Below are 26,743 nucleotides of genomic sequence, written 5' to 3'. Positions count from 1 at the left end.
CAGGCAGGCAGGCAGGCAGGCAGGCAGGCAGGCAGGCAGGCAGGCAGGCAGGCAGGCAGGCAGGCAGGCAGGCAGGCAGGCAGGCAGGCAGGCAGGCAGGCAGGCAGGCAGGCAGGCAGGCAGGCAGGCAGGCAGGCAGGCAGGCAGGCAGGCAGGCAGGCAGGCAGGCAGGCAGGCAGGCAGGCAGGCAGGCAGGCAGGCAGGCAGGCAGGCAGGCAGGCAGGCAGGCAGGCAGGCAGGCAGGCAGGCAGGCAGGCAGGCAGGCAGGCAGGCAGGCAGGCAGGCAGGCAGGCAGGCAGGCAGGCAGGCAGGCAGGCAGGCAGGCAGGCAGGCAGGCAGGCAGGCAGGCAGGCAGGCAGGCAGGCAGGCAGGCAGGCAGGCAGGCAGGCAGGCAGGCAGGCAGGCAGGCAGGCAGGCAGGCAGGCAGGCAGGCAGGCAGGCAGGCAGGCAGGCAGGCAGGCAGGCAGGCAGGCAGGCAGGCAGGCAGGCAGGCAGGCAGGCAGGCAGGCAGGCAGGCAGGCAGGCAGGCAGGCAGGCAGGCAGGCAGGCAGGCAGGCAGGCAGGCAGGCAGGCAGGCAGGCAATCATTTGATTCAACCCGAATGAAACCCACAGGGTATTATCACCAACCCTACAGTTCTGCTGAACTCTACAAAGCTGTTTTAGCCGAGTGTTTGACATAGTGTGGACTGCCGAGGTGCCCTTGAGCAAGGCACCAAACCATTAACTGCTCGGGGTGCTGTGTAGCAGCAGCCTCATCTCTCCACATTGATGTGTGTGTGTGTGTGTGTGTGTGTGTGTGTGTGTGTGTGTGTATAAATGAAGAAAATAGTTACATTTGTGTGTCCACGTGTCCAAACAATCAATAACTAACGTATGATTGAAGGCAGAAGAACAGTGGCCCTCATCATGATAATAACTGGAAGCACACTTGACCTTGAGGAATACTGGCTTTAAAAAGAAGGCTAAACTGGGACGGGAAAGTTAAGAACCTTTTTCCTCTTTTTATCAGGGAAAGTCAACCGAGCTGTGGGTCTAAAAACTCCCTGCTGCTCCCTCATTCTGGGAGCTTTGCCACTGAGCAGCTTCTAATCTTTAATGGAGCAGTGTGCAGGATCTGATGGTATCTAGTGATGAGGTGAGGAGATTGCAACCAACTGAAGCCTCTCCCTTGTGCCAAGCGGGTTGGAGACATCTGAAGCAGAGCTAGTGCCTAGAGTGTGTGTGTATGTGGGAAGTGGGTGGTGAGGCAAGAGAGAGAGAGTGGCGGCGACGGGAGCAAGTAACGACAAAGAACGTATATTGCTAAGAAGTGAAAGTCAATTGTTAATTCAAACATCAGCGCCAAACAGCAGAGCTACGCTTCCGCCATTTTGGACTGACAGCAACTGTCAGACGCCAATAAAACGTCGTACAAAGTAAAACAAAATAATTTCTATTCCATTGTAATAATTTTTATGTCTCTACTGAAATGGCCTGTGTTGAACAATAAAAATATTATAAATATTCATACTATTATAACTATTTACTAACTTACTTATTTATGTATTAACCTTTTTGCCCGGCTGCTTCCCAGAGGAGCATAAAGTGAGCGATGGACATAAATGGAAGTTAGAAAAATCCAGCACACAGATTTTTAGAACAATCTCAAACTTTTTCATGTCAAGGATCCAAAATGGAGTCCAACAGACCACAGACCATGGATGTAGAAGAGGATCCAATAGACCACAGACCATGGATGTAGAAGAGGGTCCAGTAGATCACAGACCATGGATGTAGAAGAGGGTCCAACAGACCACAGACCATGGATGTAGAAGAGGGTCCAATAGACCACAGACCATGGATGTAGAAGAGGGTCCAGTAGATCACAGACCATGGGTGTAGAAGAGGGTCCAACAGACCACAGACCATGGATGTAGAAGAGGGTCCAATAGACCACAGACCATGGATGTAGAAGAGGGTCCAACAGACCTCAGACCATGGATGTAGAAGAGGGTCCAGTAGATCACAGACCATGGATGTAGAAGAGGGTCCAGTAGATCACAGACCATGGATGTAGAAGAGGGTCCAGTAGATCACAGGCCATGGATGTAGAAGACGGTTCAACAGACCACAGACCATGGATGTAGAAGAGGGTCCAATAGACCACAGACCATGGATGTAGAAGAGGGTCCAACAGACCTCAGACCATGGATGTAGAAGAGGGTCCAATAGACCACAGACCATGGATGTAGAAGAGGGTCCAACAGACCACAGACCATGGATGTAGAAGAGGGTCCAACAGACCACAGACCATGGTCTGGACTACTATTGTTTTTGTGTTATTAGTCCTACTTGTATTAGTTATTACAGCTGCTGGGCTATTATTGTGGCTGCTTCCCTCTCTCTCTCTCTCTCTCTCTCTCTCTATCTATCTATTGCCCCAGCCGGTTTCGGCAGATGGCCTCCCACCCAGAGCCCGGTTCTGCTCCAGGTTTCTTCCCAGTAATCGGGGAGTTTTTCCTGGCCACAGCGCGCTTGGTGGATCCTGTTGGGTCTCTAAACTATGGTGTACGGTCTAAGACCTGCTCTATATATAAAGCGTCTTGAGATAACTTCTGTTGTGATTTGACGCTATTCGAAAATAAATTGAATTAAATTGAATTTAATTGAATGTAGAAGAGGGTTCAATAGACCACAGACCATGGATGTAGAAGAGGGTCCAGCAAACCTCAGACCATAGATGTAGAAGAGGGTCCAATAGACCACAGACCATGGATGTAGAGGAGGGTCCAATAGACCACAGACCATGGATGTAGAAGAGGGTCCAATAGACCACAGACCATGGATGTAGAGGAGGGTCCAATAGACCACAGACCATGGATGTAGAAGAGGGTCCAACAGACCACAGACCATGGATGTAGAAGAGGGTTCAATAGACCACAGACCATGGATGTAGAAGAGGGTCCAATAGATCACAGACCATGGATGTAGAAGAGGGTCCAACAGACCTCAGACCATGGATGTAGAAGAGGGTCCAATAGACCACAGACCATGGATGTAGAAGAGAGTCCAATAGACCACAGACCATGGATGTAGAAGAGGGTCCAATAGACCACAGACCATGGATGTAGAAGAGGGTCCAACAGACCTCAGACCATGGATGTAGAAGAGGGTCCAATAGACCACAGACCATGGATGTAGAAGAGAGTCCAATAGACCACAGACCATGGATGTAGAAGAGGGTCCAATAGACCACAGACCATGGATGTAGAAGAGGGTCCAACAGACCTCAGACCATGGATGTAGAAGAGGGTCCAACAGACCACAGACCATGGATGAAGAAGAGGTTTTGTCCTGTGCTTTTGCCCTGTGTGTTAGTAGTTAGCCTACAACTCCATTAAATTCTGTTGATGTAATGCTACTAGCACTACTAGCTACTAGCACTACTAGCTACTGGCCGATAGCCGGTTGTTTAGGAACTGAGACGATAATCCATCCACCACGGTACAGTCTTACAGCATACAGCCCATGGGTGTATTAGAAGATAATAACAGTGATGAATTACAGCCAATATATCCGTTATTACAGCCGCATACAGCTAGCAGGAAGCTGGCAGAACCCGATATGTCATATGAGCGTGCAGGGCGATGCAGTCCGGTGGGTCTGATGACCGTTCATTATGACGAAGAAAATAACTCTGTATTTAGCTGTTAGTTCATTTTACAACTTTTAGGACATAAAGATTTAAATGAGGATATTTAAGAGTTCCTACTGGGAAGTTGATTTACCTAAAAAAATGATCCTCTGATTTACAGACCCCCTAATTGTTACACATTGGTCCTTTACGTCTTGATGAAAAGGTTCAAGGAACGTTGCTGCATCACTGAAATGCACAGAAAGCCGTAACTATTATAATAACTACTTTTATATTCCGTTTAGAGGCTCTTAAAACCCCCATATTATAAAGGAAGTGATTGAATAGCCTATCATCCCCTGCAAGTCTTAAAATAACATGGCATGATATCCAGCAGACATCAGGCTGTGACTGCTGCTGCCATAGTTTGATGTCACAAGTGTGGAGATTCAATTAGAAGATTGTATCGAGCTCGCTACATCAAAGGGAGCTGTAAGGGTTTAGGCTGCGTTATTATTTCAAACCAAGTTAATGCTGTCACTTTTACATGTGTGCATAATTTCATTATTTCTGTATTGGCACGAGAAGACGTTCAGCTTATTAAATGTCGTGAACAGCAGAAATGTGTCATTTGCTTCATCCCCGATCACCAAAGTGACATGCTATCCCTGTTTGTCATCTGTGAGGGAACATGATCTCAGGGGATCGTCACAATAATAACCATGTAGCTAAAGCTTTAAGCAGTGCTCACTGATGGATGGGTCAGTAGCACCCAGATACCATCTGGAGATGAGGTGACTAGAGTATAGCTTTAGCCGCTAGCTTCTGATTCAGTTTGCCTGCAGTGTTAGCCTAGCCTAGCTCTGCCTACAGCTGCATGGCAGGCCCCACTCCAGAAGAGATGAGCAGATTAAGCTGGCAGCGGTTCCTCCTGTTTACAGCTTAGATTAGCACAGGCACCAATCTGTTACGCCATCAGGCAGCTGTTACCCCGCAATGACACTTTGTCCCAACTGAGGAACAGACACTGAAATGAAATGGGCCCAAAACTGGCTGTAAAAGTGCATCCAGTGTTGGTGAAGGTACTCTGATACTCTCAGAGTTTTGTGCATTATGACAGTTTGGTTATGATAACATTTTACTTGTATTATTCACTGTGTATCTCCATGTGTTGTGTTGAAAATACAGTGCAAGGATTTCTCTGGGACTACTGCCCCTAGCTTTTGTGCCTGTTTATGTAGTTTGAGATGATTTCTGTCAGATTTAAAGGCAGGGTGGGCGATATTAATTCCTTAACAGCAAACTAGCTGTTTACTGTGTACTCTTGCTAGCTGAAAAGCGCAAGAGTACACTAGATTGTAAAAAAATGATCCAACCGAAAAGCCGAGCCCTGCGTTGTCAACTCTTTTCCAATGAATAGGAGTAACCGGTGTTTGTAAAAAAAAAAAAACAGGCAAGCTCATAGCACATGTGGGCAAAATCATTCTAGTTACACACCAATCCGACAGTCCCAGCCGCTATTCGATCTTTCGGAGGTAGTACCGGGCTCAGTTTTAAAGCTAGAGTGAAGATCCTGGCATCATATGGAACTATAAAACCTCAGGAATCCATCGGTACAAACCATGTCATACTAGCTTTTCGTGTTGAGGAGGTTAAATAACGCTCCAAACTTGCGCTAAATTTTAGTGAGGAAAAACTGTCAAAGGGGTCCCTTGACCTCTGACCTCCAGATCAGTGAATGTAAATGGGTTTTCTATGGGTACCCACTAGTCTCCCCTTTACAGACATGCCCACTTTATGATAATCACATGCAGTTTGGGGCAAATCATAGTCAAGTCAGCACACTGACACACTGACAGCTGTTGTTGCCTGTTGGGCTGCAGTTTGCCATGTTATGATTGGAGCATATTTTTTATGCTAGATGCAGTACCTGTGAGGGTTTCTGGATCAATATCTGTTGTTGTTTTGTGTTGTTAATTGATTTCTAGTAACAATTATATACATATGTTTGCATAAAACAGCATATTTGTCCACTCCCATGTTGATAAGAGGATTAAATACAAATACAAATCTCCCTTTAAGGTACATTTTGAACATATAGAAAATGTGCGATTAATTTGCGAATAAATATTTTAATCGATTGACAGCCCTAATATATATATAATATATCTGCAATTACCCTTTGAGGATCAATAAAGTGTATCTATATATATATATATATATATATATCCCTGAGATATCTGCGTCCACACCAATACAATGGAGGTGAATGGAATTTATTTTGTGCTGCTCACAGTATTATAAAATTACATTTGAAAACCTGAACAGCAGCTTGTTTTTTTTCAGGAACCGTGTCCCTGTTGCTCTGGATAATCCTCAGAATACACCGTCCCCAGTTTTTAATTTTTTCAGTTATGTCCAACAATAGGTAAACTGGTTTGGCACTCAGAGCAAAAAGCAGTCTTTTGAAGTCTTTATATGTTTGTAATGCAGAACAGAAAACAAGCACAAAGCTGTTGACTAATGCCTCCGTCAGTGTGCAGGCTCAGTGATTGTCATAGCAGCAGGCATGGGAGGTAATGTTGAGAGGAAGCTGCTCCAAAGAGAGGCTTTGGGAATATACAGACATGGGTGTAAGGGCAAGTGATGTGGTCTTAAAATATTCTGAACCCTCTACTACTGACTACTTAGTGACAGTAAAATATGAGTCCAAATGGGTAATATTTAAATCTAAACTAACTTCAACAAGATGCAGACAGTAAATGGTAAAACATGACTAACTTCAGCGTGGTACAGAGCCGGCCCAAGGCATAGGTGGTATAAGCGAATGCTAGGGGCGCCATCCATCCATAGGGGGAAAAAAAGTATAACTTTTACTGTTATTTACTAATACTATATTTTAATGCTATTATTTCAAAATATTACAAAAAAGCCCACAACAACATAACTACAGTATGTCGCCTATTAAATTTATCCTGTTTTCTGGGTTCCCAAAGCATCATCCTAGTAGCTAATAAATAGCTAAAGAATAGCTGGAGTTACCATCAGTTACTCCCCCCTTAAATGAGACCCACCTTTGAGAAATATAGTTTTCCTTTTAAGTGAGATCTGCATGACTTAAAGGTACAATTGATAACACTGATAATATTCAGCCACTAGATGTTGCATTCTCCCTCCCCCGTTCCATTGCATTAACTTCACAACAGATGGTTGCCAGTTCGTTGCACAACCCGCATATTTTATGATCGAGTGGAATGACTCAGACAAGCAGTCAAGTGATGTCATGTCAAGTGATGAATCTTTGGTGGTAGAGTAAAACAAATTTTGCAGCATGTAGCTATTAGGCCTACATTAGCTACGCACAGTCACGGCAGATCTGCTGGTTACATTTTGTGCAACCAGCATCAAACTGTTGTAAAATAACCACAAAACCCTCCGTGCTTATGTGCACATTTAACGTGTCGTTTTGATTAATTATTCTACCCAGTTCCTTCTGCGCATCAACCGGAGTGTAGGTGAAAAATTGTGAATCACTTAAAACATTTCGCTCTGCTTATAACTCCCTTGGGACCGTCTGTTCCTGTCTTAGTTTCACCCGGTGTCTCCATCCTGGCCAAAATGTTGTATGAGCTCCACATTTTTAATTCTAATAGCCTACAGGTAGATGTGTGGCTGTGTTGCTCTGGTTCGAAACTAAAGTTGAAAAATAATTTCCATAGTCCCAGATAACAATACGTTTCCTCTGAGGGAAACTCTCTACAGAACTCCCAAACTGTCAGTGCATCATGACGGAGATAACCCTGTGATTAAAGGGGGTGAAAGTAGTGAATGTGAAGTCATGATTGTCACAGCCTCTAATGTACCCCCCATATAATAATGAACGTGTGGTAAAGGGTCCCAGTTTGGGGTTTTGAAAAAATGGTCACCCTACACCTGTTGTCACGGTAAATATTCACTTATCCAGCAGGCTGATGGAGAGACCAGTGTCAAACTCAGCCATTTATCTGTTTTTTCCAAAAGGTAACTTGATCGCTGACGACCCAGAGACACCACATGATACTAACGTCTAACGTTTTACTATTGGCTCACAAGCCTTGTTAGAAGTGGGAACCAAACGTCAGATATCTTCCAGAGAGATAAACAAAACATTCATTTTCAACCCGTCAGAATTTTTAAAAGGATTAATTCACAGTCATAATTAGGGATGTAAATAATTAACCGTTTAACTGTTAACTAACATTAAGGATTTTAACCGATTAATGCTATCAGTTAAACGGTTAAAAAATTATTAAAAATTAAATAAAAGCTGAGCAAAACTCACACGAGCGGCTTGTCACTTAAGGGAAAATAGCTTGTCCACCTTAACAGCCCAACTTAAGAGAGTCTGAGCCGCTGTTGCAGGATACAGAAAGCTGGCTCGGGTCTTGAGGAGTTGTAGCATTTATTCACCAACAAATAAACTGTACACACACTGCTACTGCTACATTCACAGCTATAATGCCACCGACAACCTCACACATACACAGTCTGTCGGACACTCGCTGATGGGCTGACAGAGTAACGTTACGCCGGGCAGACACACAGCTGACAACCTCGCAGCTAAACTAAATGGTGCGGTGTTGACTTACTGGGAAAGTGGCTGCATGTCCTCAATACTACACGCAGCGGCGTGGCTGCTAATTGTCCCTGACGGGTGAACTGGGGTCTGTTGTGCTCATACACTGCAGCTGGCACACCGCTGCATGCGACGCACTAATCTTGTCGGTTAACGGTTAATAATCGGTAATCGGCCTTTTTTAAATCTCTGTTGATGTATTGTTTTTTTTAAAGGATTATTCTAATTAAAGATGTTATCAATGCAACCTTTAATCTCAAAGACATAAAGTTATGCAGTTTCTGTGTGATTGTATGACCACAAGGACTGGTCTGCGATGCAAAGGGGCACCAGCTAAAACATTTTGGCTCTGGCCTGGTGTTTGGCCAGCAGCGCTGTCCGCTCTCCTCCGCTGCTGTGGGGAATTAGTCCCAGGGCTGTTTCAGGGCCATGATGGTGCGCGAGGCCAGACATCCCCTGGTGATCTTTTCATTGCCAAATGACTTAATATTTTAGAATACTAATTAACTGGACTTCCCTCAACGTCTGGTCTTTGTCATGTAATCAACGACAAATGTTAAATAGTAATTTCTGTCATGACAAATGCTAGTTTTAACCATATTCAGGATATGATATCCATATTATTCATATCTATATATGATTCTAACATTATCAGGTTACTGATCCTCTAAGAAAGGGGTCTGCAACCTGAGCCACATGCGGCTCTTTAGCCCCTCTCCAGTGGCTCCCTGTGGATTTTTTAAAAATTAGTGGAAATGAATAACTGTGTTTTTGTTTACATTTTCAGTTTTATTTACGCCGGTGCGACGGAGTATTCAATTCAATTTATTTTTATATAGCGTCAAATCATAACAGAAGTCTAGAGACGCTTTGTATTAGGGGCCACATTGAGGGAAAAAAATAAATCGGAGATTTTGAGGATAAAGTCATAATATTAGGAGAATAAAGTCATAGGTTTATAAGAAAAAAGTTGTAATATTATGAGAATAAGGTCATAAGTTTAAGAGAAAAAAAGTCGTAGTATTATGCGAATTAAGTCATAATACTATAAAGTAGTAATTTGACATGTTATTTTCTTTTTTTTCTCCCATAAAGTTATGACTTTATTCTCGTAATATTAAAACTTTTTTTCGCATAAAGTAATGACTTTATTCTGGTAATTTTAAAACTTTTTTTCTCGTAAAGTTATTACTTTATTCTCGTAATGTAACGACGTTTTTCTTGTAATATTCTGACTTTATTCTGGAAATCTTTGATTTTTTTCCTTCAATGTGGCCCTAATACTCCGTAGTACATTGTCTCTTTGGCCCTCACTGCATTAGACTTATATACTATATACTTAGACTATAAACTGTGTTACCTTCATCACAATGATCAAATGTTTTGCGGCTCCAGACAGAATCTTTTTTTTTTTTTTGCCTAAAATGGCCCTTTTGATAGTAAAGGTTGCTGACCCCTGCCCTAAGAGAACGCCTATCATAGACATCCCAGTTGGTTATTTCTATAGTTATTTAAGTATCTCACTTTCATCTTTAAATATTGTATGAGCTAATTTAAATTCTTTACATTACACAGCTTTCAGTGCACACTTAGCCTATAATATGTCTGCATAAAATTAGTAAAGCAATTTGGATATGTGTGACAGCTGCTGGTTCTGCATTAAAAACATATACTGTAACCTGCAGCACAGCTTTCCTTTGGATGCTTTCCTAATAATGAGAGTTTGCATTGTCTCCAGGGCCGGCGCGTCCATATAGGCGAACAAGGCAATTGCCTAGGGCGGCACTTTGGCAAGGGTAGCGAAGTGTGGGACAACTATTCATCATGAGCAAAATAACAATAATACTATGTTAATAAAAAGTAACCAATAGCAGTAACTGCAGGCTGAGAGCACAGAGCTGAACGTTGCCTGTCAGACTGGGTTAATCTAATACTTTCAGTATGTCTGCCTGGCCGGTCTGGTTTTGATTCAGTGACGGGCTGATACAAACTGAGGAGGCAGGTGTCTGCAAGACATCCACTATAAAGTGCCTTGAAGGTCATCAGCATTGAAGTGTGCATATTAGCTGTACATATATTTTAAATATAACTAGGCTAAATGTTGTTTCTAGAGCAGCAACAGTAATGTTTACAACAGCAAAGTCACCATATAAACTCATTAATATCTCACTGGACACAATCTAACATGTTAAGAAAATAAATCATATTCCTGAAGCTTAAGAAGACTGAAGAACACAGACATCAACAAAATAACTTACACTTGTTTACAATCCGCTGTTAGCCACCAAGCTAATGCGTCGTGCTTGCATGTGAGACGTGCATGTGAACAGGTGTAATGATAAAGTATCTTCGCTTCACACTTGCAAAGTTTTATTGTACTTACCTACAGTAACGAGCGTAGTTTGTCGTCAACTCGTCTCCACCGCGGCCTCTCTGATCAGCTGTTCACTGACTTCACTGTGTGTGTTGATGTGTGTGGAGCTCCGACACAGAGCTGGGAGAGGCTGCAGCGTGATAATAAATACTACAGTCTTTAGCCCAATGAACAATCCATTACATTTTGGTGGCGATCCAGATATCATGATCTGGATTCAGGAATATTTTAAGGATTCTGATCAGCCAGTCACACATGCACAGTGATGACGCCTTCTTCATCGAGCAGAGAGATACGTGTGTGGATGTGTGTGTGGGAGCTGCTGTTTGTCCGCGGTGAGAAAGAACAAAGCGGTAGATGACAACGTAGTGTAACGTTATACAGACATAACAAGGCTGCTGAATGAGAGAGGCATCCGCTGATACGTTACACAGAAACACACCGTGTTAATAATAAGCCGACCACCTCACGGTACCGCCAGCTGGGAGCTGGGATCTGTTTTTAAAATCACGCATCTTGGCGGAGGTCTGCGCTCTCTGAGTGCCATTCTAGTTGTTTTTTCTTGTTTGGTTTTGGTTGAAGTCTGTTTGTCTTTAGTTCCTTTTTTTGATTTGGATTTTAATTACCAATCTGTTTTTACATTGCGATATAGTGTTTTGGTACGGACTCCAGGAAGAGTAGTTTCCACCGTGGTAGTAACTAATGGGGATTCCGGGTAAATAAAAAGTCTGTACCTGCTTGCCTGACCTTCTGCCTGATCCCTTTGGATAAGCTGCCTGTTTGGACTGCCTTTCTGGCTTTTTATGCTAAATGCAGTACCTGTGAGGGTTTCTGGACAATATCTGTCATTGTTTTGTGTTGTTCATTAATTTACAATAATAAATATATACATACATTTGCATAAAGCAGCATATTTGCCCACTCCCATGTTGATAAGAGTATTAAATACTTGACTTATCTCCCTTTAAGGTACATTTTGAACACATAAAAAATGTCTGATTAATTTGCAATTAATCATGATAACTATGGACAATCATGCGATTAATCATGATTTCGTTTTTGTTTTTTTTATCAGTTGACAGCCCAAATTTTTGTATAATTTGTATCTCAGATCTGAAGTCCTGCTATAAATTCCAGACCCTCTGACCCGTCCTTCTCTGAGCTCTCTGAATGACTGACTCTATTGAATCAGTTGAACATTGGTTGATCAGGTCACTCTGAGAGCAGAACCCTTTATGCGTAAAGTGCCACACACTTGATGACATTGTCCCAGTAAGTGAAGAATAATCCCGAATGCAGAGATCCCTCCGCAGCCCCTCATATGAAGAGCTCTGATAACTGTAATCTAGCATTTAGCATCTCTGCTAATCTCTCTGGATTACAGACTGTATTGATAAGTGATGCAAAGTGGTTGAAATCGCATTTAAATCTTCCCTCCACTTTATTTTAGTTCAATCTATGTAGTGTGTACATGCTGACTGGTGATATGTGCGAGGGTCACATGTAATGCTGTTATCTTTATGTAGAGATCAGAGGTCATGACAGAGATGGTAAAGACATATGAAACATTTACAAGAATCCAGTTACAGTAAAGCAGAATGAGATGCAGTAAATAGAACATGTGGCCTCCTATAGGTACAGTTCATGTACTGTAATGGCATGAAGCGGCTGTAGCTCAGTGGGTAGAGTGGGTCGTCATTTAAGGTTGGCGGTTCGATCTCCGGTTCCTACTGTCTGCATGTCAAAGTGTCCTTGAGCGAAACACTGAACCCCACATTTATAAAGTTAAAAGTTTTTCAAAAACTTTTTTTAATTCAACCAATCATGAAAAAACCTTGATTTGACCCAACGTGTACGAACATAACTATGTAAAACAAGATTTCTCTGCAGCACTTGCAGCAGTCACAAATATTCTAAAAGCTGCTTGTTTAAATAATACATCTTTGCAACAGGTGTTGCTTGAATTTCCTCTTTTCCATTAAGATAACCCTGAAACAGAATTCCGATCTGTTTTTGGGTCACTTGTTCCACTTCCTGTGGATTTGCGTAATGTGTTGTGATCCCTCGTTTATTCACTGCTTAAGTGAGACAGCTGCCAATTCCTGGACTCCACACAAGTTAAATCACACTGAGAAAATGGGCCAAATGTCACCATGAGTTCACATGGAGTGACAATTGGTGTCACCAATGCTTTTTTTAAAATGTAGATCCCATTCACTGTATTTAGGTCCCCAAAACTCACATTCAGATTTAACAGGGAGAAATTCACTTAGCATATAGGCTCTATACATACATATAAGTACATATACAGTATATACATATAGCTATATAAAACAATACACAATATTTGAAGTACGTATCTGCATCAACCAAATAATGAAGAACTGTATTCGAACGCCACCTCCAAAAATACAACAAATTAATGTGTAACTATTAAGGATACGGGTGGAAATAAATTACTGGCACTTTTAAGAACTTACTGCAGAATTCAGCTCGTCATTTCCCACCATTTCCCCCTCGCAAGCTTTTCGGGATGCCAGGCTTCAATATCTGATGAAACAACCTAGTCTCACAGGATGGCGTATAAATACCACGACAGTACATAGACATTCCGCGTGTCATGAGTACGCATTTTAGCATTTTCATGTGTCATTTGTACGCCACGCTAACGTCTACAGTTAGGTTCAGGCAAGAAAACCACTTAGTTAGGGTAAGGGAAATAGTCATGTGTAATGTTTTTGTTGTGTGGCTATGCACCAGGCCGACAACGATATACTGAACAGAGGCATGGCTTTATTGACTGAGCTCTCCGCAGGCACCGTACACTCTGTCTCACTGACTCGTTGTGTATATGCACACCAAACCGATGGCGTAGTTTGACTGCAAAACACTCACTGACACTCTGAACATCACATCATGGTTGGGCTTAAAATAAGTAAGTAAACTAAGTAAAACATGTACGGAGGTCACTACGGAAAAAACACGTCACAAACGTCAACAAAAAAGCGCGACACTTGTCAGTGACAAACGTCACTAATGTAACTTATAAAACTAGAATGGCATTCGGAGAGCGCAGACCTCCGCCAAGGTGCCCAAGTACAATTACTCTCCCCCCCCCTGGACAGAAACAAAATAAAACTCATCTAAACCGTCGTCGCGTCATGAACGCGTCATCAGTTTCACTGCGCATGTGTTATACCCTGTGGTCTTAATGCTCAGGCTGATCGAAATTATTAAAAAGATTCCTGAATCCGGATCATGATCCGGATCGCCACCAAAATGTAATGGATTGTTCATTGTGCCACACCCCACCCCTCTGAATAAATGCATTAAAATCCAACGCAAACTTTTGGAGTAATCCTGCTATCAGACAAACCAACAAACAAACAAACAAACCACCGCCGGTGAAAACATAACCTTCTTTCTAGGCCTTCGGCCTTGGCGGAGGTAACAATACACCGGTCAACAAGGGTCTCCTGGTTAAAGTCCAGTGTTTGTTGGACCCTGCCAATAAGTGGTCTTTCTCACATTTTATACTACGTCAATAACTCTTACTGTAGCATTTATACACAGATGCGTTTACATTGCAGTCAGTGCAGGATACATAGCGTACAAATGACATGCGACAATCAAGAAAGGTGTATTCATTGCACGCTAAACGCCTTGCACATTACCGTGGCATTTATACGCCTTTTTGTACAAATGGGCTGGATGAAAAGTTCCTAATCTTTCCAAGTCTTATTTTTAAGAATTATTGTTTCTTTAATATTTTTGTTTTGCATAAAACCTAATTGTTAACATTTTGGCAAATCTGTATGCTGTGAGAAGGATGTAAAGTTTGGTGTGGTGGATGGCCGTCTAAATCATATAAATTTTAGTTTGCCAATCTTAAAGTGAGATTGTTAGTTTTTTCATTTATTTGTTTGGTCCCTTGCCACCTTGTGTTTTTGTCCAAGTGGTTGTTTTTTCGCCTCTTAGTTTTAGAGGAAAGATCAGGGAATGCTCAAGATGGAAAGGGTCCATCCATCGGGCAGCATGAATGTGATAAAAAAAACTCCACAGCAATCTACATGTTAAATTCTCTCATTTCTTGTGTATAAATAGACATTTTGTGCTGATGGTAGTACTAGAGGAAAGGTCAGAGCGCTGACAGAAACATGAGGATGCATCCTCAGTGAACATGAATTTCCACTGTTAATGTTGTGATACCATGCACCAAAATGTTGGTCAAGGGGTCATTTTAAATATTTGGATGGTGGTGCTGGAGAGAAGGTCAGGGCTTCACCGGAGACCATGAATATCCAGCAAATGTCGTGACACTCTCACCTGTAGAGATTTATTGTTCTGGAGCAAAGTGAGTGCAACAATATAGAAACATAAATCATCTCACAACCTGACGGAAACATTCAGGATGTTCCCCTGTGGACCAATAGTTTGGGTTTGACCTTGTCAACAGTTTAGCACAATATCAGCAGATTTGGATGCAATCAGTGTCATGGTCCTGACATTTGGTTGTAGTGTTCCCTGTTTTATATTAATTAAGTTCACTCCTCATGTGTCATGTTTGGTTTTACTTTCTGTCTTTGTGTGTTTTGCCGCCTTTTTGAGTGTCTGCCCCGTCCTGATTGGTTTCCCCTGTTCCTCGTTTACACCCCTTGTGTATTTAGTCTGTAAATGGTAAATAGACTTGTATTTATATAGCGCTTTTCTAGTCTTCCGACCACTCAAAGCGCTTTACACTACATGTCAGCATTCACCCATTTACACACACATACATGCAAGGTGCTAACTTTGCCTATCAGAATCTAAATACTCATTTACACACCGATGGCTCAGCCTTCGGGAGCAATTTGGGGTTAAGTGTCTTGACACATCGACCTGCTCTACCCTCTGAGCCACAGCCGCCCCACAGTCTGTGTGTCATTGCCAGATTGTCTCTTCGTACCTTGTGCTTAGAGCTCCACTCTATTTTTCTTAGTGGTTGTTTTTCTAGTTTTCCTTGTGTTTTGGATTTATCTGCTATCTGCCAACTGCTCCCTGCTCCCTGTCTGCCGTTACCTGCCCTCCCTTGGACTCTCAGGTTATAAGCCATTTCCCACAACAAATCACTGAACTTCTCCTGCTGCCTCCTCAGACTTTGCATTGCTTTAGCTAAGGCGTTGACAAGTAGGAAGTGTCTGCAGGAAAAGAAAAGGCAATGAGTTATTTGGGTCAAGTCAACCCGTTCTCCCTCCCAATACGTCAAATACCGCCACTTTGTCAGTGCTTTCAACTGACTCCAATGTAAACCCATCCACATCAACTGACGCAGTATAAAGAGCGAGAAAGTCCTTGTAGGGCGGGTGGTGGGGGGTGATGGATGGGTCAAACAAACACAGACTTTCATCCACTAGACCGCCGTTCATGTCTGTGTGAAACCAAGTCAACCTTGACTTATTTACCATAGTTTTGTTACATAAGTAATGTAGCGTATGTACATAACAAATGTACTTATTTTAACCCAAATCATGATCTCCTAAGCCTAACCACATACTTTTGTCCCCTTAACCTAACCAAGTAGTTATTACAGAAGTAAATATGAAAACTAAGTAAACCTACGTTTGAAGTTTATTTTGAAAAGGGACATGTAATGAGGGACATGTAATGAGCATAAACTGTACGTTTCCTTTGAACAGGGAAGTTTATTTTGAAAAGACACTATGCATATAGCAAGGTGAAACTGACACGCTGTCCCTGAAGTCCTAAACTGATGCTAGAGGGGTACCTTGAGCGTCATAATTTGAAGCGTAGAGCCACGAGCCCTAGATGAGTTGGGAGTGAGAATGTGTTTGTCAAGTAGTGATGTGGCTCCAAGGTTTAGCTCAGAATCAAGACACTGGTGATTTGATCTTCTATTTATTATTTTCTGCTAACAATATAAATCTCCCACATACAATGGTAACTGTTGGTATCATTTGCAGCATATTAAAGGGGCACATATCCAACGCTATGTATAGTGAATCACTGTGGTCATTGTTGACATGATTGACATAATTGACGGCCAGCTAACCTTTAAGGTTCACGTGGCCTCTATTGCTCGGTCGTGTCGATTTGCTCAACTCCCTACTTGCAGGCCTCCCTGCATGCACATTCAAACCTCTGCAGATTATCCAGAATGCAGCACCGCGACTGGTCTTCAACCAACCCAAAACAGCACACGTCACTCCACTGTTCATATCCCTTCTCTGGCTCCCAGTTGCCGCTTGCATCAAATTCAAAACCCTGTTGCTCGCTTAAAACAGAAACAAAAACAGCTACCTCCTACCTGAACTCCCTCATCCAGGTCTACACTCCCTCCATCCTACATGAACTCCCTCATCCAGGTCTACACTCCCTCCATCCTACCTGAACTCCCTCATCCAGGTCTACTCTCCCTCCTCCTACATGAACTCCCTCATCCAGGTCTACACTCCCTTCTACCTGAACTCCCTCATCCAGGTCTACACTCCCTCCTACCTGAACTCCCTCATCCAGGTATACACTCCCTTCCTCCTACCTGAACTCCCTCATCCAGGTCTACACTCCCTGCCTCCTACCTGAACTCCCTCATCCAGGTCTACACTCCCTCCTACCTGAATTCCCTCATCCAGGTCTACACTCCCTCCCTCCTACCTGAACTCCCTCATCCAGGTCTACACTCCCTCCCTCCTACCTGAACTCCTTCATCCAGGTCTACACTCCCTCCCTCCTACCTGAACTCCCTCATCCAGGTCTACACTCCCTCCTACCTGAACTCCCTCATCCAGGTCTACACTCCCTCCTACATGAACTCCCACATCCAGGTCTACAATCCCTCCATCCTACATGAACTCCCTCATCCAGGTCTACACTCCCTCCGACCTGAACTCCCTCATCCAGGTCTACACTCCCTCCCTCCTACCTGAACTCCCTCATCCAGGTCTACACTCCTTCCCTCCTACCTGAACTCCCTCATCCAGGTCTACACTCCCTCCTACCTGAACTCCCTCATCCAGGTCTACACTCCCTCCGTCCTACCTGAACTCCCTCATCCAGGTCTACACTCCCTCCTACCTGAACTCCCTCATCCAGGGCTACACTCCCTCCTACCTGAACTCCCTCATCCAGGTCTACACTCCCTCCCACCTACCTGAACTCCCTCATCCAGGTCTACACTCCCTCCTACCTGAACTCCCTCATCCAGGTCTACACTTCCTCCTACCTGAACTCCCTCATCCAGGTCTACACTCCCTCCCACCCACTACGCTCAGCCAATGAAAGGTGCCCGGTACTCCCATCACAACAGGGCCCTAAGTCACTAGCTAGACTCCTTTGTGGTGGAATGATTTATCGGACTCCACTCGTTCCGTAGAGTCCCTTTCCACCCTTAAGAAAAAGCTTAAGACCCAGCTCTTTAATGAACAACTCCGCACCTAATGACAATGATGCTATTGATGATGTTGATGACGATGATATTGGTGATAATGATATTGAGGACGTTGTTGATGTTGTTAATGATGATGTTGACAAAAAAAAAATCTGCGTGCATTTCCTCTGTGCACTGCCTGTCAGCATCTGTGTCCAATTGGACTTGAAGCTGTTGTTGGCACTTACTCACGTTGTTCCTTTCTATCTAGATCCTTGCTTGTGTTGTACAAACTCTCACATGTATGTCGCTTGGACGCACCCGCGTCTGCTAAATTAAATTGTGGAATTGTAGAATTATCCCTCAGGTAGCATATTGATAAAGAGGGGAACTGATAGTTGTTCTATGAGTCTATAATGTCACTGGGCATTATTAATCTTCATGATATTAAGACATATGACTTCTTGGCTTCCCATATCAAAAGAGTAAGCTAGGAGAAGGGTGGAGGAGTCAGGTTTTTAGTGTATTGAAGTATGGACAATACATAAGTGCCAGCCAATATCAACTCAAATTTGCTTAAAATGTTGTACATCCTAATGAAAATTATCCATTTTGTGCCATCCACCCGTTAGCTCCAGTCAAGTTGTGGTAGAAGGAAACTGTGTGTCTGAAACACTCTGAACAGAGCGGAGGAAGACAACCTACTCAATTCAGATAGTTCTCTCATAAAGCAGCTGGGCAGCACCACCTGCAGTGGACTTTCACATCTATTTGCTCATGATATGCTTTTGTTTGGCAGGGCCTGCAATCCCTGTTGGAGTGGACGTTCAGGTGGAGAGCTTGGACAGCATCTCTGAGGTTGATATGGTAAGAAAACCTGTTCATCCACAACTGTATATAATGTGACAGAGTATTAAAGATGACATCACAGTATGAGATAAAGATGGAACTTGATTAATTGCTACAAAAGGGGGGGAAAAGTAGAAATAGTGTAGTAAAGTGTAATAACAAGGTGGAATTAAGTCAAATAAGATTTCTTTTGTAATTTTTAAATATATTAGGGTTGTCAATTGATTAAAATATTTAATTGTGATTAATCGTATGATGGTCCATAGTTCCAATTGCAATCACAAATTATTCGCACATTTTTTATCTGTTCAAAATGTACCTAATGCTGGGATCAGACTACACGTCTTTGATGATGGTCACCATGTCAGATCTAACGATGACAGCGCAATAAACTCTCGCAGTGTCTTGGTTGGGTGACTGGCAAGACTACACGTATGACCACGACCAACAACGGCACGTCGTTTTTCACGATCATGCACAGGTTCAGATGTCATCGGGGAGGCGGTTGAAGCAACTGTCAATCATGGCGACAGAAGTGTTGTGTGTGATGCTGCCGGTCTTGTGTTGCGAAAAGAAAAAGAAAATAAAGAAAAAACGGTTGTGGATGCGCTCCTGGGTGGCACGGAGAGGACGGTATGGGCTGTCCATACTTCAAACAGAACTTGAGGTAACGAATGTTTGAACATTACATAGGTACAAGTGCCTAGCTAGCTAGCTATCTATAGGAAACTATGTAGCTAGCTAGCTAGCTACATGGTTTCCTATAGGCTACATGATGTTGCTACTGTATGTTGAAAAATCTCGTGGAGGAAAAACAGTTGGTAAATGACCGTTTGGTAAACAAAGATGTGTTTTTTATCAGGTGGTTTTGCAAACAATCCAACTGAAATCAACACAAAGTCAATACAGCTGTTTACATTAGCCCCCATAGTGAAATGCCCTACAGCCATTCAATCATAGGCTATTAAGTGGCGTGCACACATAAGCACTCCACTTTTTAAGGTCCTATGTATGTTTTTAGTCACCCTAGCATGTGTCCTTTACAAATAGTAGGTAACCAAGGATTTATATGCCTGTCATATAATACTTCTACCAAAGATCACTGAAGTAATCTATGTAAGATAATTTTGGGTTAATCAAACATGCTGAGTTTCCAATTTTGACTTGAATGCTCAGTTAAGTGCAAAAGATTTGGTTGCTTTTATTCTTCTGTAGGACAATGACAGGAGGGGCTTGCGTGACCTTCTGAGCTTCCAGTACCGGATTGGCCAAACTACTATCAGTGAGATAGTATTGGAGACCTGTGAAGCCCTATATCAAGTCTTAAAGGAAGATCATTTGAAGGTATGACATTTGCATAATAACACACTGAGTAGGCAGCACGCATAATACATCAATATAATACCAACATCAATGATTATTCTTTTTAGTAACCTTGACAGTATTCATTTTCATATAGCATACAAGCAAACAATCATAGGCCCAGTGCTTATAAGCTGTGCTTTCATCAGCATCACCTATCCATGTAATAAATGTTGTAATCCTACAACCTGCACTAGAACTGTAGAGCAACCATTACCCCTTGCCACCACTGCTACAAAACTAGTACAAAAGAAACTGTATTGTGATCTTGCCATTATGGAAATGCAAATGCATCATGGTTTTTGATGGCTCAACCAGTGGTACTCAATCATTATGCTAACAAGAACCCCCTGTGCCCAAGGACATACTCCATAAGATGTTTGCTTGTCCATCGTTACACACTCCACTGTCCAATGCAGTTAGTTAAGCTTATTCTATTTGACCTCATTAAAACATAAAAGTGATTCCAAAACAACTTTTGGCATTGCAGTAATCCTCAAATATCATGCAAGCAGATTCCTCCTTTTTCCCATTCTTATTCATTTGCAGATAGTAAAAAGTTATGTTATATTAACTGATTTGCGTTATTTATGTAGATAAATCATTATGTCTTGACTTTTGTGAGTGAAGCAGTCTGGAATTGGGCCTCACATATCAACATTTCCATGTGTCAGAGGTTTAATGTTAGTGTTTCCAATGACTCATTCTCATCCTCATCTAATTGTGCAAATGAGTTTGAGTGTATATTTAACAAATTGTTGTAATTGTTGAGCAATTAGGCTCATTGTTTTCAATACTTTCTATCATCTCAAGGCCACCCTGGCAGCTGTTAGAACCCCTTGTGGGCCCACTGGGCTATATCACTTGACCCCATCATATTGTGTATTGTGCTTGTTATGAATTGTGCTGTTTTGGGTCTATGTCTAAAAAATGACTGTAATAACATTACATGATGTGTTTATCTATGATCTTTATTTTCAGCTACAACAGAGGAAGAGTGGAGAGAGGTGGCAAGGGCTTTTCAAGAGAAGTGGCAGTTTCCTCATTGCCTGGGTGCCATAGACGGCAAACATATCTACATTCAGCCCCCTGCTAAATCTAGAAGTACCTACCACAACTACAACTCCAGATTTTTGATTGTCCTCATGGCTGTAGCCGACGCAAATTATAAATTTATCTAAGCCAATGTAGGTACACAGGGGAGAGGGACAGAAAACAGTTTGTCACAATCAGAGACTCCAGTTCCACCCCGGTCCCAGTAAACCATGGTGTACCTCAAGGATCCATGCTGGGACCCATCCTCTTCACCATCTACATGCTCCCCCTTGGTCAGATCATCCGCCACCACGGTCTCAGCTTTCACTCACATGCTGACGACACCACCCAGCTCCCCCCACAGTCACTTGTAAACTGCCTGCATGCAATAAAAATCTGGATGTCATCTAACTTCCTAAAACTCAACAGCAACAAAACCGAGCTCATGGTTGTGGCACCCAAGGCCCTGCTCCGGAAGGTTGGAGATCTCCACCTGGACGTTGACGGCTGTTCTTTCTCCCCATCCTCGGAAGTCCGCAACCTGGATGTCATCCTGGACCCAACTCTCTCATTCCAGTCTCACATCAGGTTCATCACCAAATCCGCCTTCTTCCACCTAAAAAACAATCTCACGTCTCCGGCATCACTCTCTGACTCTGTGGCAGAAACCTTCATCCACGCTTTCGTCACCTCCCGTTTGGACTACTGCAATGGAGTTCTGTCCGGGGTTCCTAGCAAAGCCCTGGGCAGGCTCCAGTATGTGCAAAACTCAGCTGCCAGGGTTCTCACCCGCACCAAGCCCTGGCAGCACATCACCCCCCACCCTCATCCACCTCCATTGGCTCCCGGTCAAGTCCCGCATCACCTACAAAATCCTCCTCCTCACCTACAAATCCCTCAATGCCCTGGCTCCTCAGTACCTATCTGACCTCCTCCACCCCTACACACAGTCCCGGAACCTGAGATCCTCAGGCACGGGTCAGCTCTCCATCCCTCAAACAAGACTGCAAACTGTTGGGGACAGAGCTTTCAGTGTGACAGACCCCACCCTCTGGAACTCTCTCCCCATAGAGCTCCGCAACGCACCATCTCTGGACACCTTCAAAAGACTTCTCAAGACCCACCTCTTCACCAAGGCCTATGGCTATGTTCCATTGTTGTGTTTATTTATGTCTTTGTTAAGTATCCTTGGGTTTCTTGAAAGGCGCTATATAAATCCAAGTTATTATTATTATTATTATAGAGTGTCAGATGCAGGGCTGTTTGGCCAGTCAGACCTACGGACTGCCATGGACAGTGGTCTGTTGAACATTCCCCCTCCAGAGCCACTGCCAGGTTCTGACATACCCATGCAATACTAACCATTTGTCGGCGACAAAGCATTTCCTCTTCGGATGGACTTGCTCAAGCCGTTTCCCTTCTGGAACCTGGACCATGGACAACGAATATTTAATTACTGTCTTTCAAGAGCAAGGCACACAGTTGAGAACGCATTTGGAATTTTGTCCGACAGACTACGCGTTTTCCTGTCAAACATTGCACTGGACCCTGACAAGGTAATCACTATCACATTGGCTGCGCTCTCTCTTCACAACTTCCTCAGGGAGAAGGCTTCAGAGGTCTACCTGCCCCCAGCCTTTGTGGACGTGGAGGATGAGAACCACAGGATCATTCCTGGCGCATGGCGAAGGGATGGAGAACTCTGCTCTGTGGCAGTGAGCAGGGCACGGAATGCCACAACAACCGCAAAAGAACAGCGAGAACAGTTGATGGTGTACTTTCAGTCATCTACTGGATCTGTTCCCTGGCAGGAAAGTTGTATTTAATCAAAGACTTATTTTTCACCTGTAAATATGTTCCACGAGATGAAAGTATGATGTAGTCATAGACATACTTGTCATACATTTCTGGTGTGTGTTAAAGCAAAGACAGGACCACATAAGTTTTGAAATGTTTGTTTGATAAACTTTTATTTACATAAACGTCATGTCATCGAAAGTCTATGCTTCCCTTGAGTCACTGAAATAATATGTTAAGGGTTTTCCTTTTAACTGACATCAATCAGGAGAGGACCCATATAGAATGAACTATACATTTATTACATGATACATAATAGCAGAATAGTGCAAAGTCTTTGGCGATTAGACTCCATCGTGACGTAGTATATCAAAGGGAGTAGTGATTCTGTGATGAGATTAGGATATATTCCCCCTGGAGTCTAGACACTGGTGAAGGAGTAGCTGAAGATCTAATGAAGGAATGTAGAGCAGGACTGGGTACTGAATCTGATGAAGACTGGAGGTGATGGGGTGGAGGCGAGTTGCCTCGAGTCACACTGAATTGAAACTGACAGCAGCAGAGAGGAGAACAGTTTTAAAATGTGATTGCAACGATATGATTGGCTCATGGAGAGCGTGATAGAATCTGTTTGGTTATCTAAGATTGAACCACCCACAGTCAGCTCATAGAGTAGGAGCCAGTGAGAGAGAGAGACAGAAAGGTTGTGAATGAAAGATGATGAAAAACTTTCGCTTTAAGCTTCATTTCAATCAGGAGAGACCCTGTATAGAATGAACAATAATTTTATTATATGATACATAATAGCAGAATAGTGCAAAATCTTTGACGATTAGACTCCATCATGACGTAGAATATCAAAAGGGGGTAGTGATTCTGTGATGAGATTAGGATATATTCCCCCAAAAGAAAGTAGGGTAGAAATTAGTGTTTTCTACACTACAAATACATTACCATACTGCAGTTGTAAATGGTAAATGGACTTGAATTTATATAGCGCTTTTCTAGTATTCCGACCACTCAAAGCTCTTTACACTACATGTCTACATTCACCCATTCACACACACATTCATACACTGATGGCAGAGGCTGCTAAGGTGCCAACTTTGCCCATCAGGATCTAATCTAAATACTCATTCACACACCGATGGCTCAGCCTTCGGGAGAAATTTGGGGTTAAGTGTCTTGCTCAAGGACACATCAACATGTGACCCAGAGCAGTCGGGGATCAAACCACAGACCTTCCGATTGTTGGACAACCAGCCCTACCCTCTGAGCCACAGTCAGCCCCCTTGTGGATTCCTAATTTCAAAAAGAGAATTAGACATGGAAGATAACCCTGCATAACCCTGTGATGTAAGAACAAGGAATCATTAACCAGTGCAATGAGTGGGGTCACGAAGACCAGTGGAAAGAGTGGGGTCACAATAGACCAGTGAAAAGAGTGGGTTTACGATAGACCAGTGAAAAGAGTGGGTTTACGATAGACCAGTGAAAAGAGTGGGTTTACGATAGACCAGTACCATGAGTGGGTTTACAATAGACCAGTGAAAAGAGTGGGTTTACGATAGCCCAGTGAAAAGAGTGGGTTTACGATAGACCAGTGAAAAGAGTGGGTTTACGATAGACCAGTGAAAAGAGTGGGTTTATGATAGACCATTGAAAAGAGTGGGTTTACGATAGACCAGTACCATGAGTGGGTTTACAATAGACCAGTGAAAAGAGTGGGTTTACGATAGACCAGTACCATGAGTGGGTTTACAATAGACCAGTGAAAAGAGTGGGTTTACGATAGCCCAGTGAAAAGAGTGGGTTTACGATAGACCAGTGAAAAGAGTGGGTTTACGATAGACCAGTGAAAAGAGTGGGTTTATGATAGACCATTGAAAAGAGTGGGTTTACGATAGACCAGTACCGTGAGTGGGTTTACAATAGACCAGTGAAAAGAGTGGGTTTACGATAGACCAGTGAAAAGAGTGGGTTTACGATAGACCAGTGAAAAGAGTGGGTTTACGATAGACCAGTGAAAAGAGTGGGTTTACGATAGACCAGTACCATGAGTGGGTTTACAATAGACCAGTGAAAAGAGTGGGTTTACGATAGACCAGTGAAAAGAGTGGGTTTACGATAGACCAGTGAAAAGAGTGGGTTTATGATAGACCATTGAAAAGAGTGGGTTTACGATAGACCAGTACCATGAGTGGGTTTACAATAGACCAGTGAAAAGAGTGGGTTTACGATAGACCAGTACCATGAGTGGGTTTACAATAGACCAGTGAAAAGAGTGGGTTTACGATAGACCAGTGAAAAGAGTGGGTTTACGATAGACCAGTGAAAAGAGTGGGTTTATGATAGACCATTGAAAAGAGTGGGTTTACGATAGACCAGTACCATGAGTGGGTTTACAATAGACCAGTGAAAAGAGTGGGTTTACGATAGCCCAGTGAAAAGAGTGGGTTTACGATAGACCAGTGAAAAGAGTGGGTTTACGATAGACCAGTGAAAAGAGTGGGTTTATGATAGACCATTGAAAAGAGTGGGTTTACGATAGACCAGTACCGTGAGTGGGTTTACAATAGACCAGTGAAAAGAGTGGGTTTACGATAGACCAGTGAAAAGAATGGGTTTACAATAGACCAGTGCCATGAGTGGGTGAAGACATAGCAGTGAGTGAGTGGGTAACATTAGACCCATCCGAGTGATTTAGGTCAGCCATTCTCAACCAGTGGGCCGTGGCCCACCGGTGTGCCGCAGAGCGCCATCTAGTGGGCCGCGGAGGCAGTGGTACTAGATTATTTTGTTATTATTATTTAGCAAAGTGAACAGGTAAAACCTAAAGGAGGTAAGATGCCAGCTGCTGTAAAACCAAAGCCTATTGAACCCCTTCAATAGGCTTTGGTGGACACAGGCTGAGACACGGGTGGACACGGGTCTTGTTTTGGGTATAACACATGCGCAGTGTAACTGGAGCTGCGGTCGTGCGTTGCGATCGGCTCAATTTCGGCGAGTGCAGAGCAGATATTACTGCGCATGTGCGGTACCCCGAAGGCGCGTTGATTAAGTGTGACCCAACCTCCTTCAATAGGCCTTGTGTAAAAACACCAAACATCATCAGGTAGAGACAAACGTGTTTGCCACTGTTAGCTAGCTAACGTTCTCGGATGCAGTGAGACAAAATGGATCGGTTTTTAAAGCGAAAAAGTGATGTGGGAGACAACCCTGCGCCAGTAAAAGCTCCGAAGCGTGTGGTGAGGAAATATGAGAAGTGCACACATTTCTGGAAGAGCAGCACTCCCCTCTTGCTGAGCATTACACTGATGGTAACTTTTGTGCAAAACTGGTCTACTTATCAGATATATTTGACCAGTTAAATCAGCTCAATATATCAATGCAAGGCAGAAACAGCACAGTGTTTTTGGTTTCAGACAAAATTGAGGGCTTCAAGAAAAAACTTATTCTGTGGAACAGAAGAGTCAAGGAGGGACAATTTGACGTGTTTTCACTCCTAAGTGAAACTCTGGAAGCCACTCCTCATGTCAACATATCCAGTGTTAGGTTGAGAACCCCTGATTTAGGTCATATCAGACAGATATAATGTATGGTACAATTAGGCCCCTTTAGATGATTGAGGTCAAATCAGACAAGTGTGATGAATAAGGTCGTTACGACCAGAGTAATGCTAGGGTCCATCTGACCAATGTTTTTTTTTTTGGGGGGGGTTATATCAATAGAG

General features: G+C 43.1%; 1 protein-coding gene across 1 annotated transcript in view; it reads left to right on the top strand.

Annotated features, from left to right (window-relative positions):
- Window positions 1–26,743, top strand: part of gabrr2a (gamma-aminobutyric acid type A receptor subunit rho2a) — a 106,136-nt gene that overhangs the window by 11,917 nt on the left and 67,476 nt on the right. The window contains exon 3 of the mRNA XM_074659967.1: window positions 18,767–18,834. Within this exon, the coding sequence (XP_074516068.1) occupies window positions 18,767–18,834 (68 nt within the window). The remainder of the gene's footprint in view (window positions 1–18,766; window positions 18,835–26,743) is intronic.

This window comes from Sebastes fasciatus, chromosome 15 (genome assembly GCF_043250625.1).
Source record: "Sebastes fasciatus isolate fSebFas1 chromosome 15, fSebFas1.pri, whole genome shotgun sequence".
In the NCBI taxonomy this organism is placed as follows: Eukaryota; Metazoa; Chordata; class Actinopteri; order Perciformes; family Sebastidae; genus Sebastes; species Sebastes fasciatus.
The sequence above is the reverse complement of the archived record's forward strand: the minus strand, read 5'-3'. Positions and strand labels throughout refer to the sequence as shown.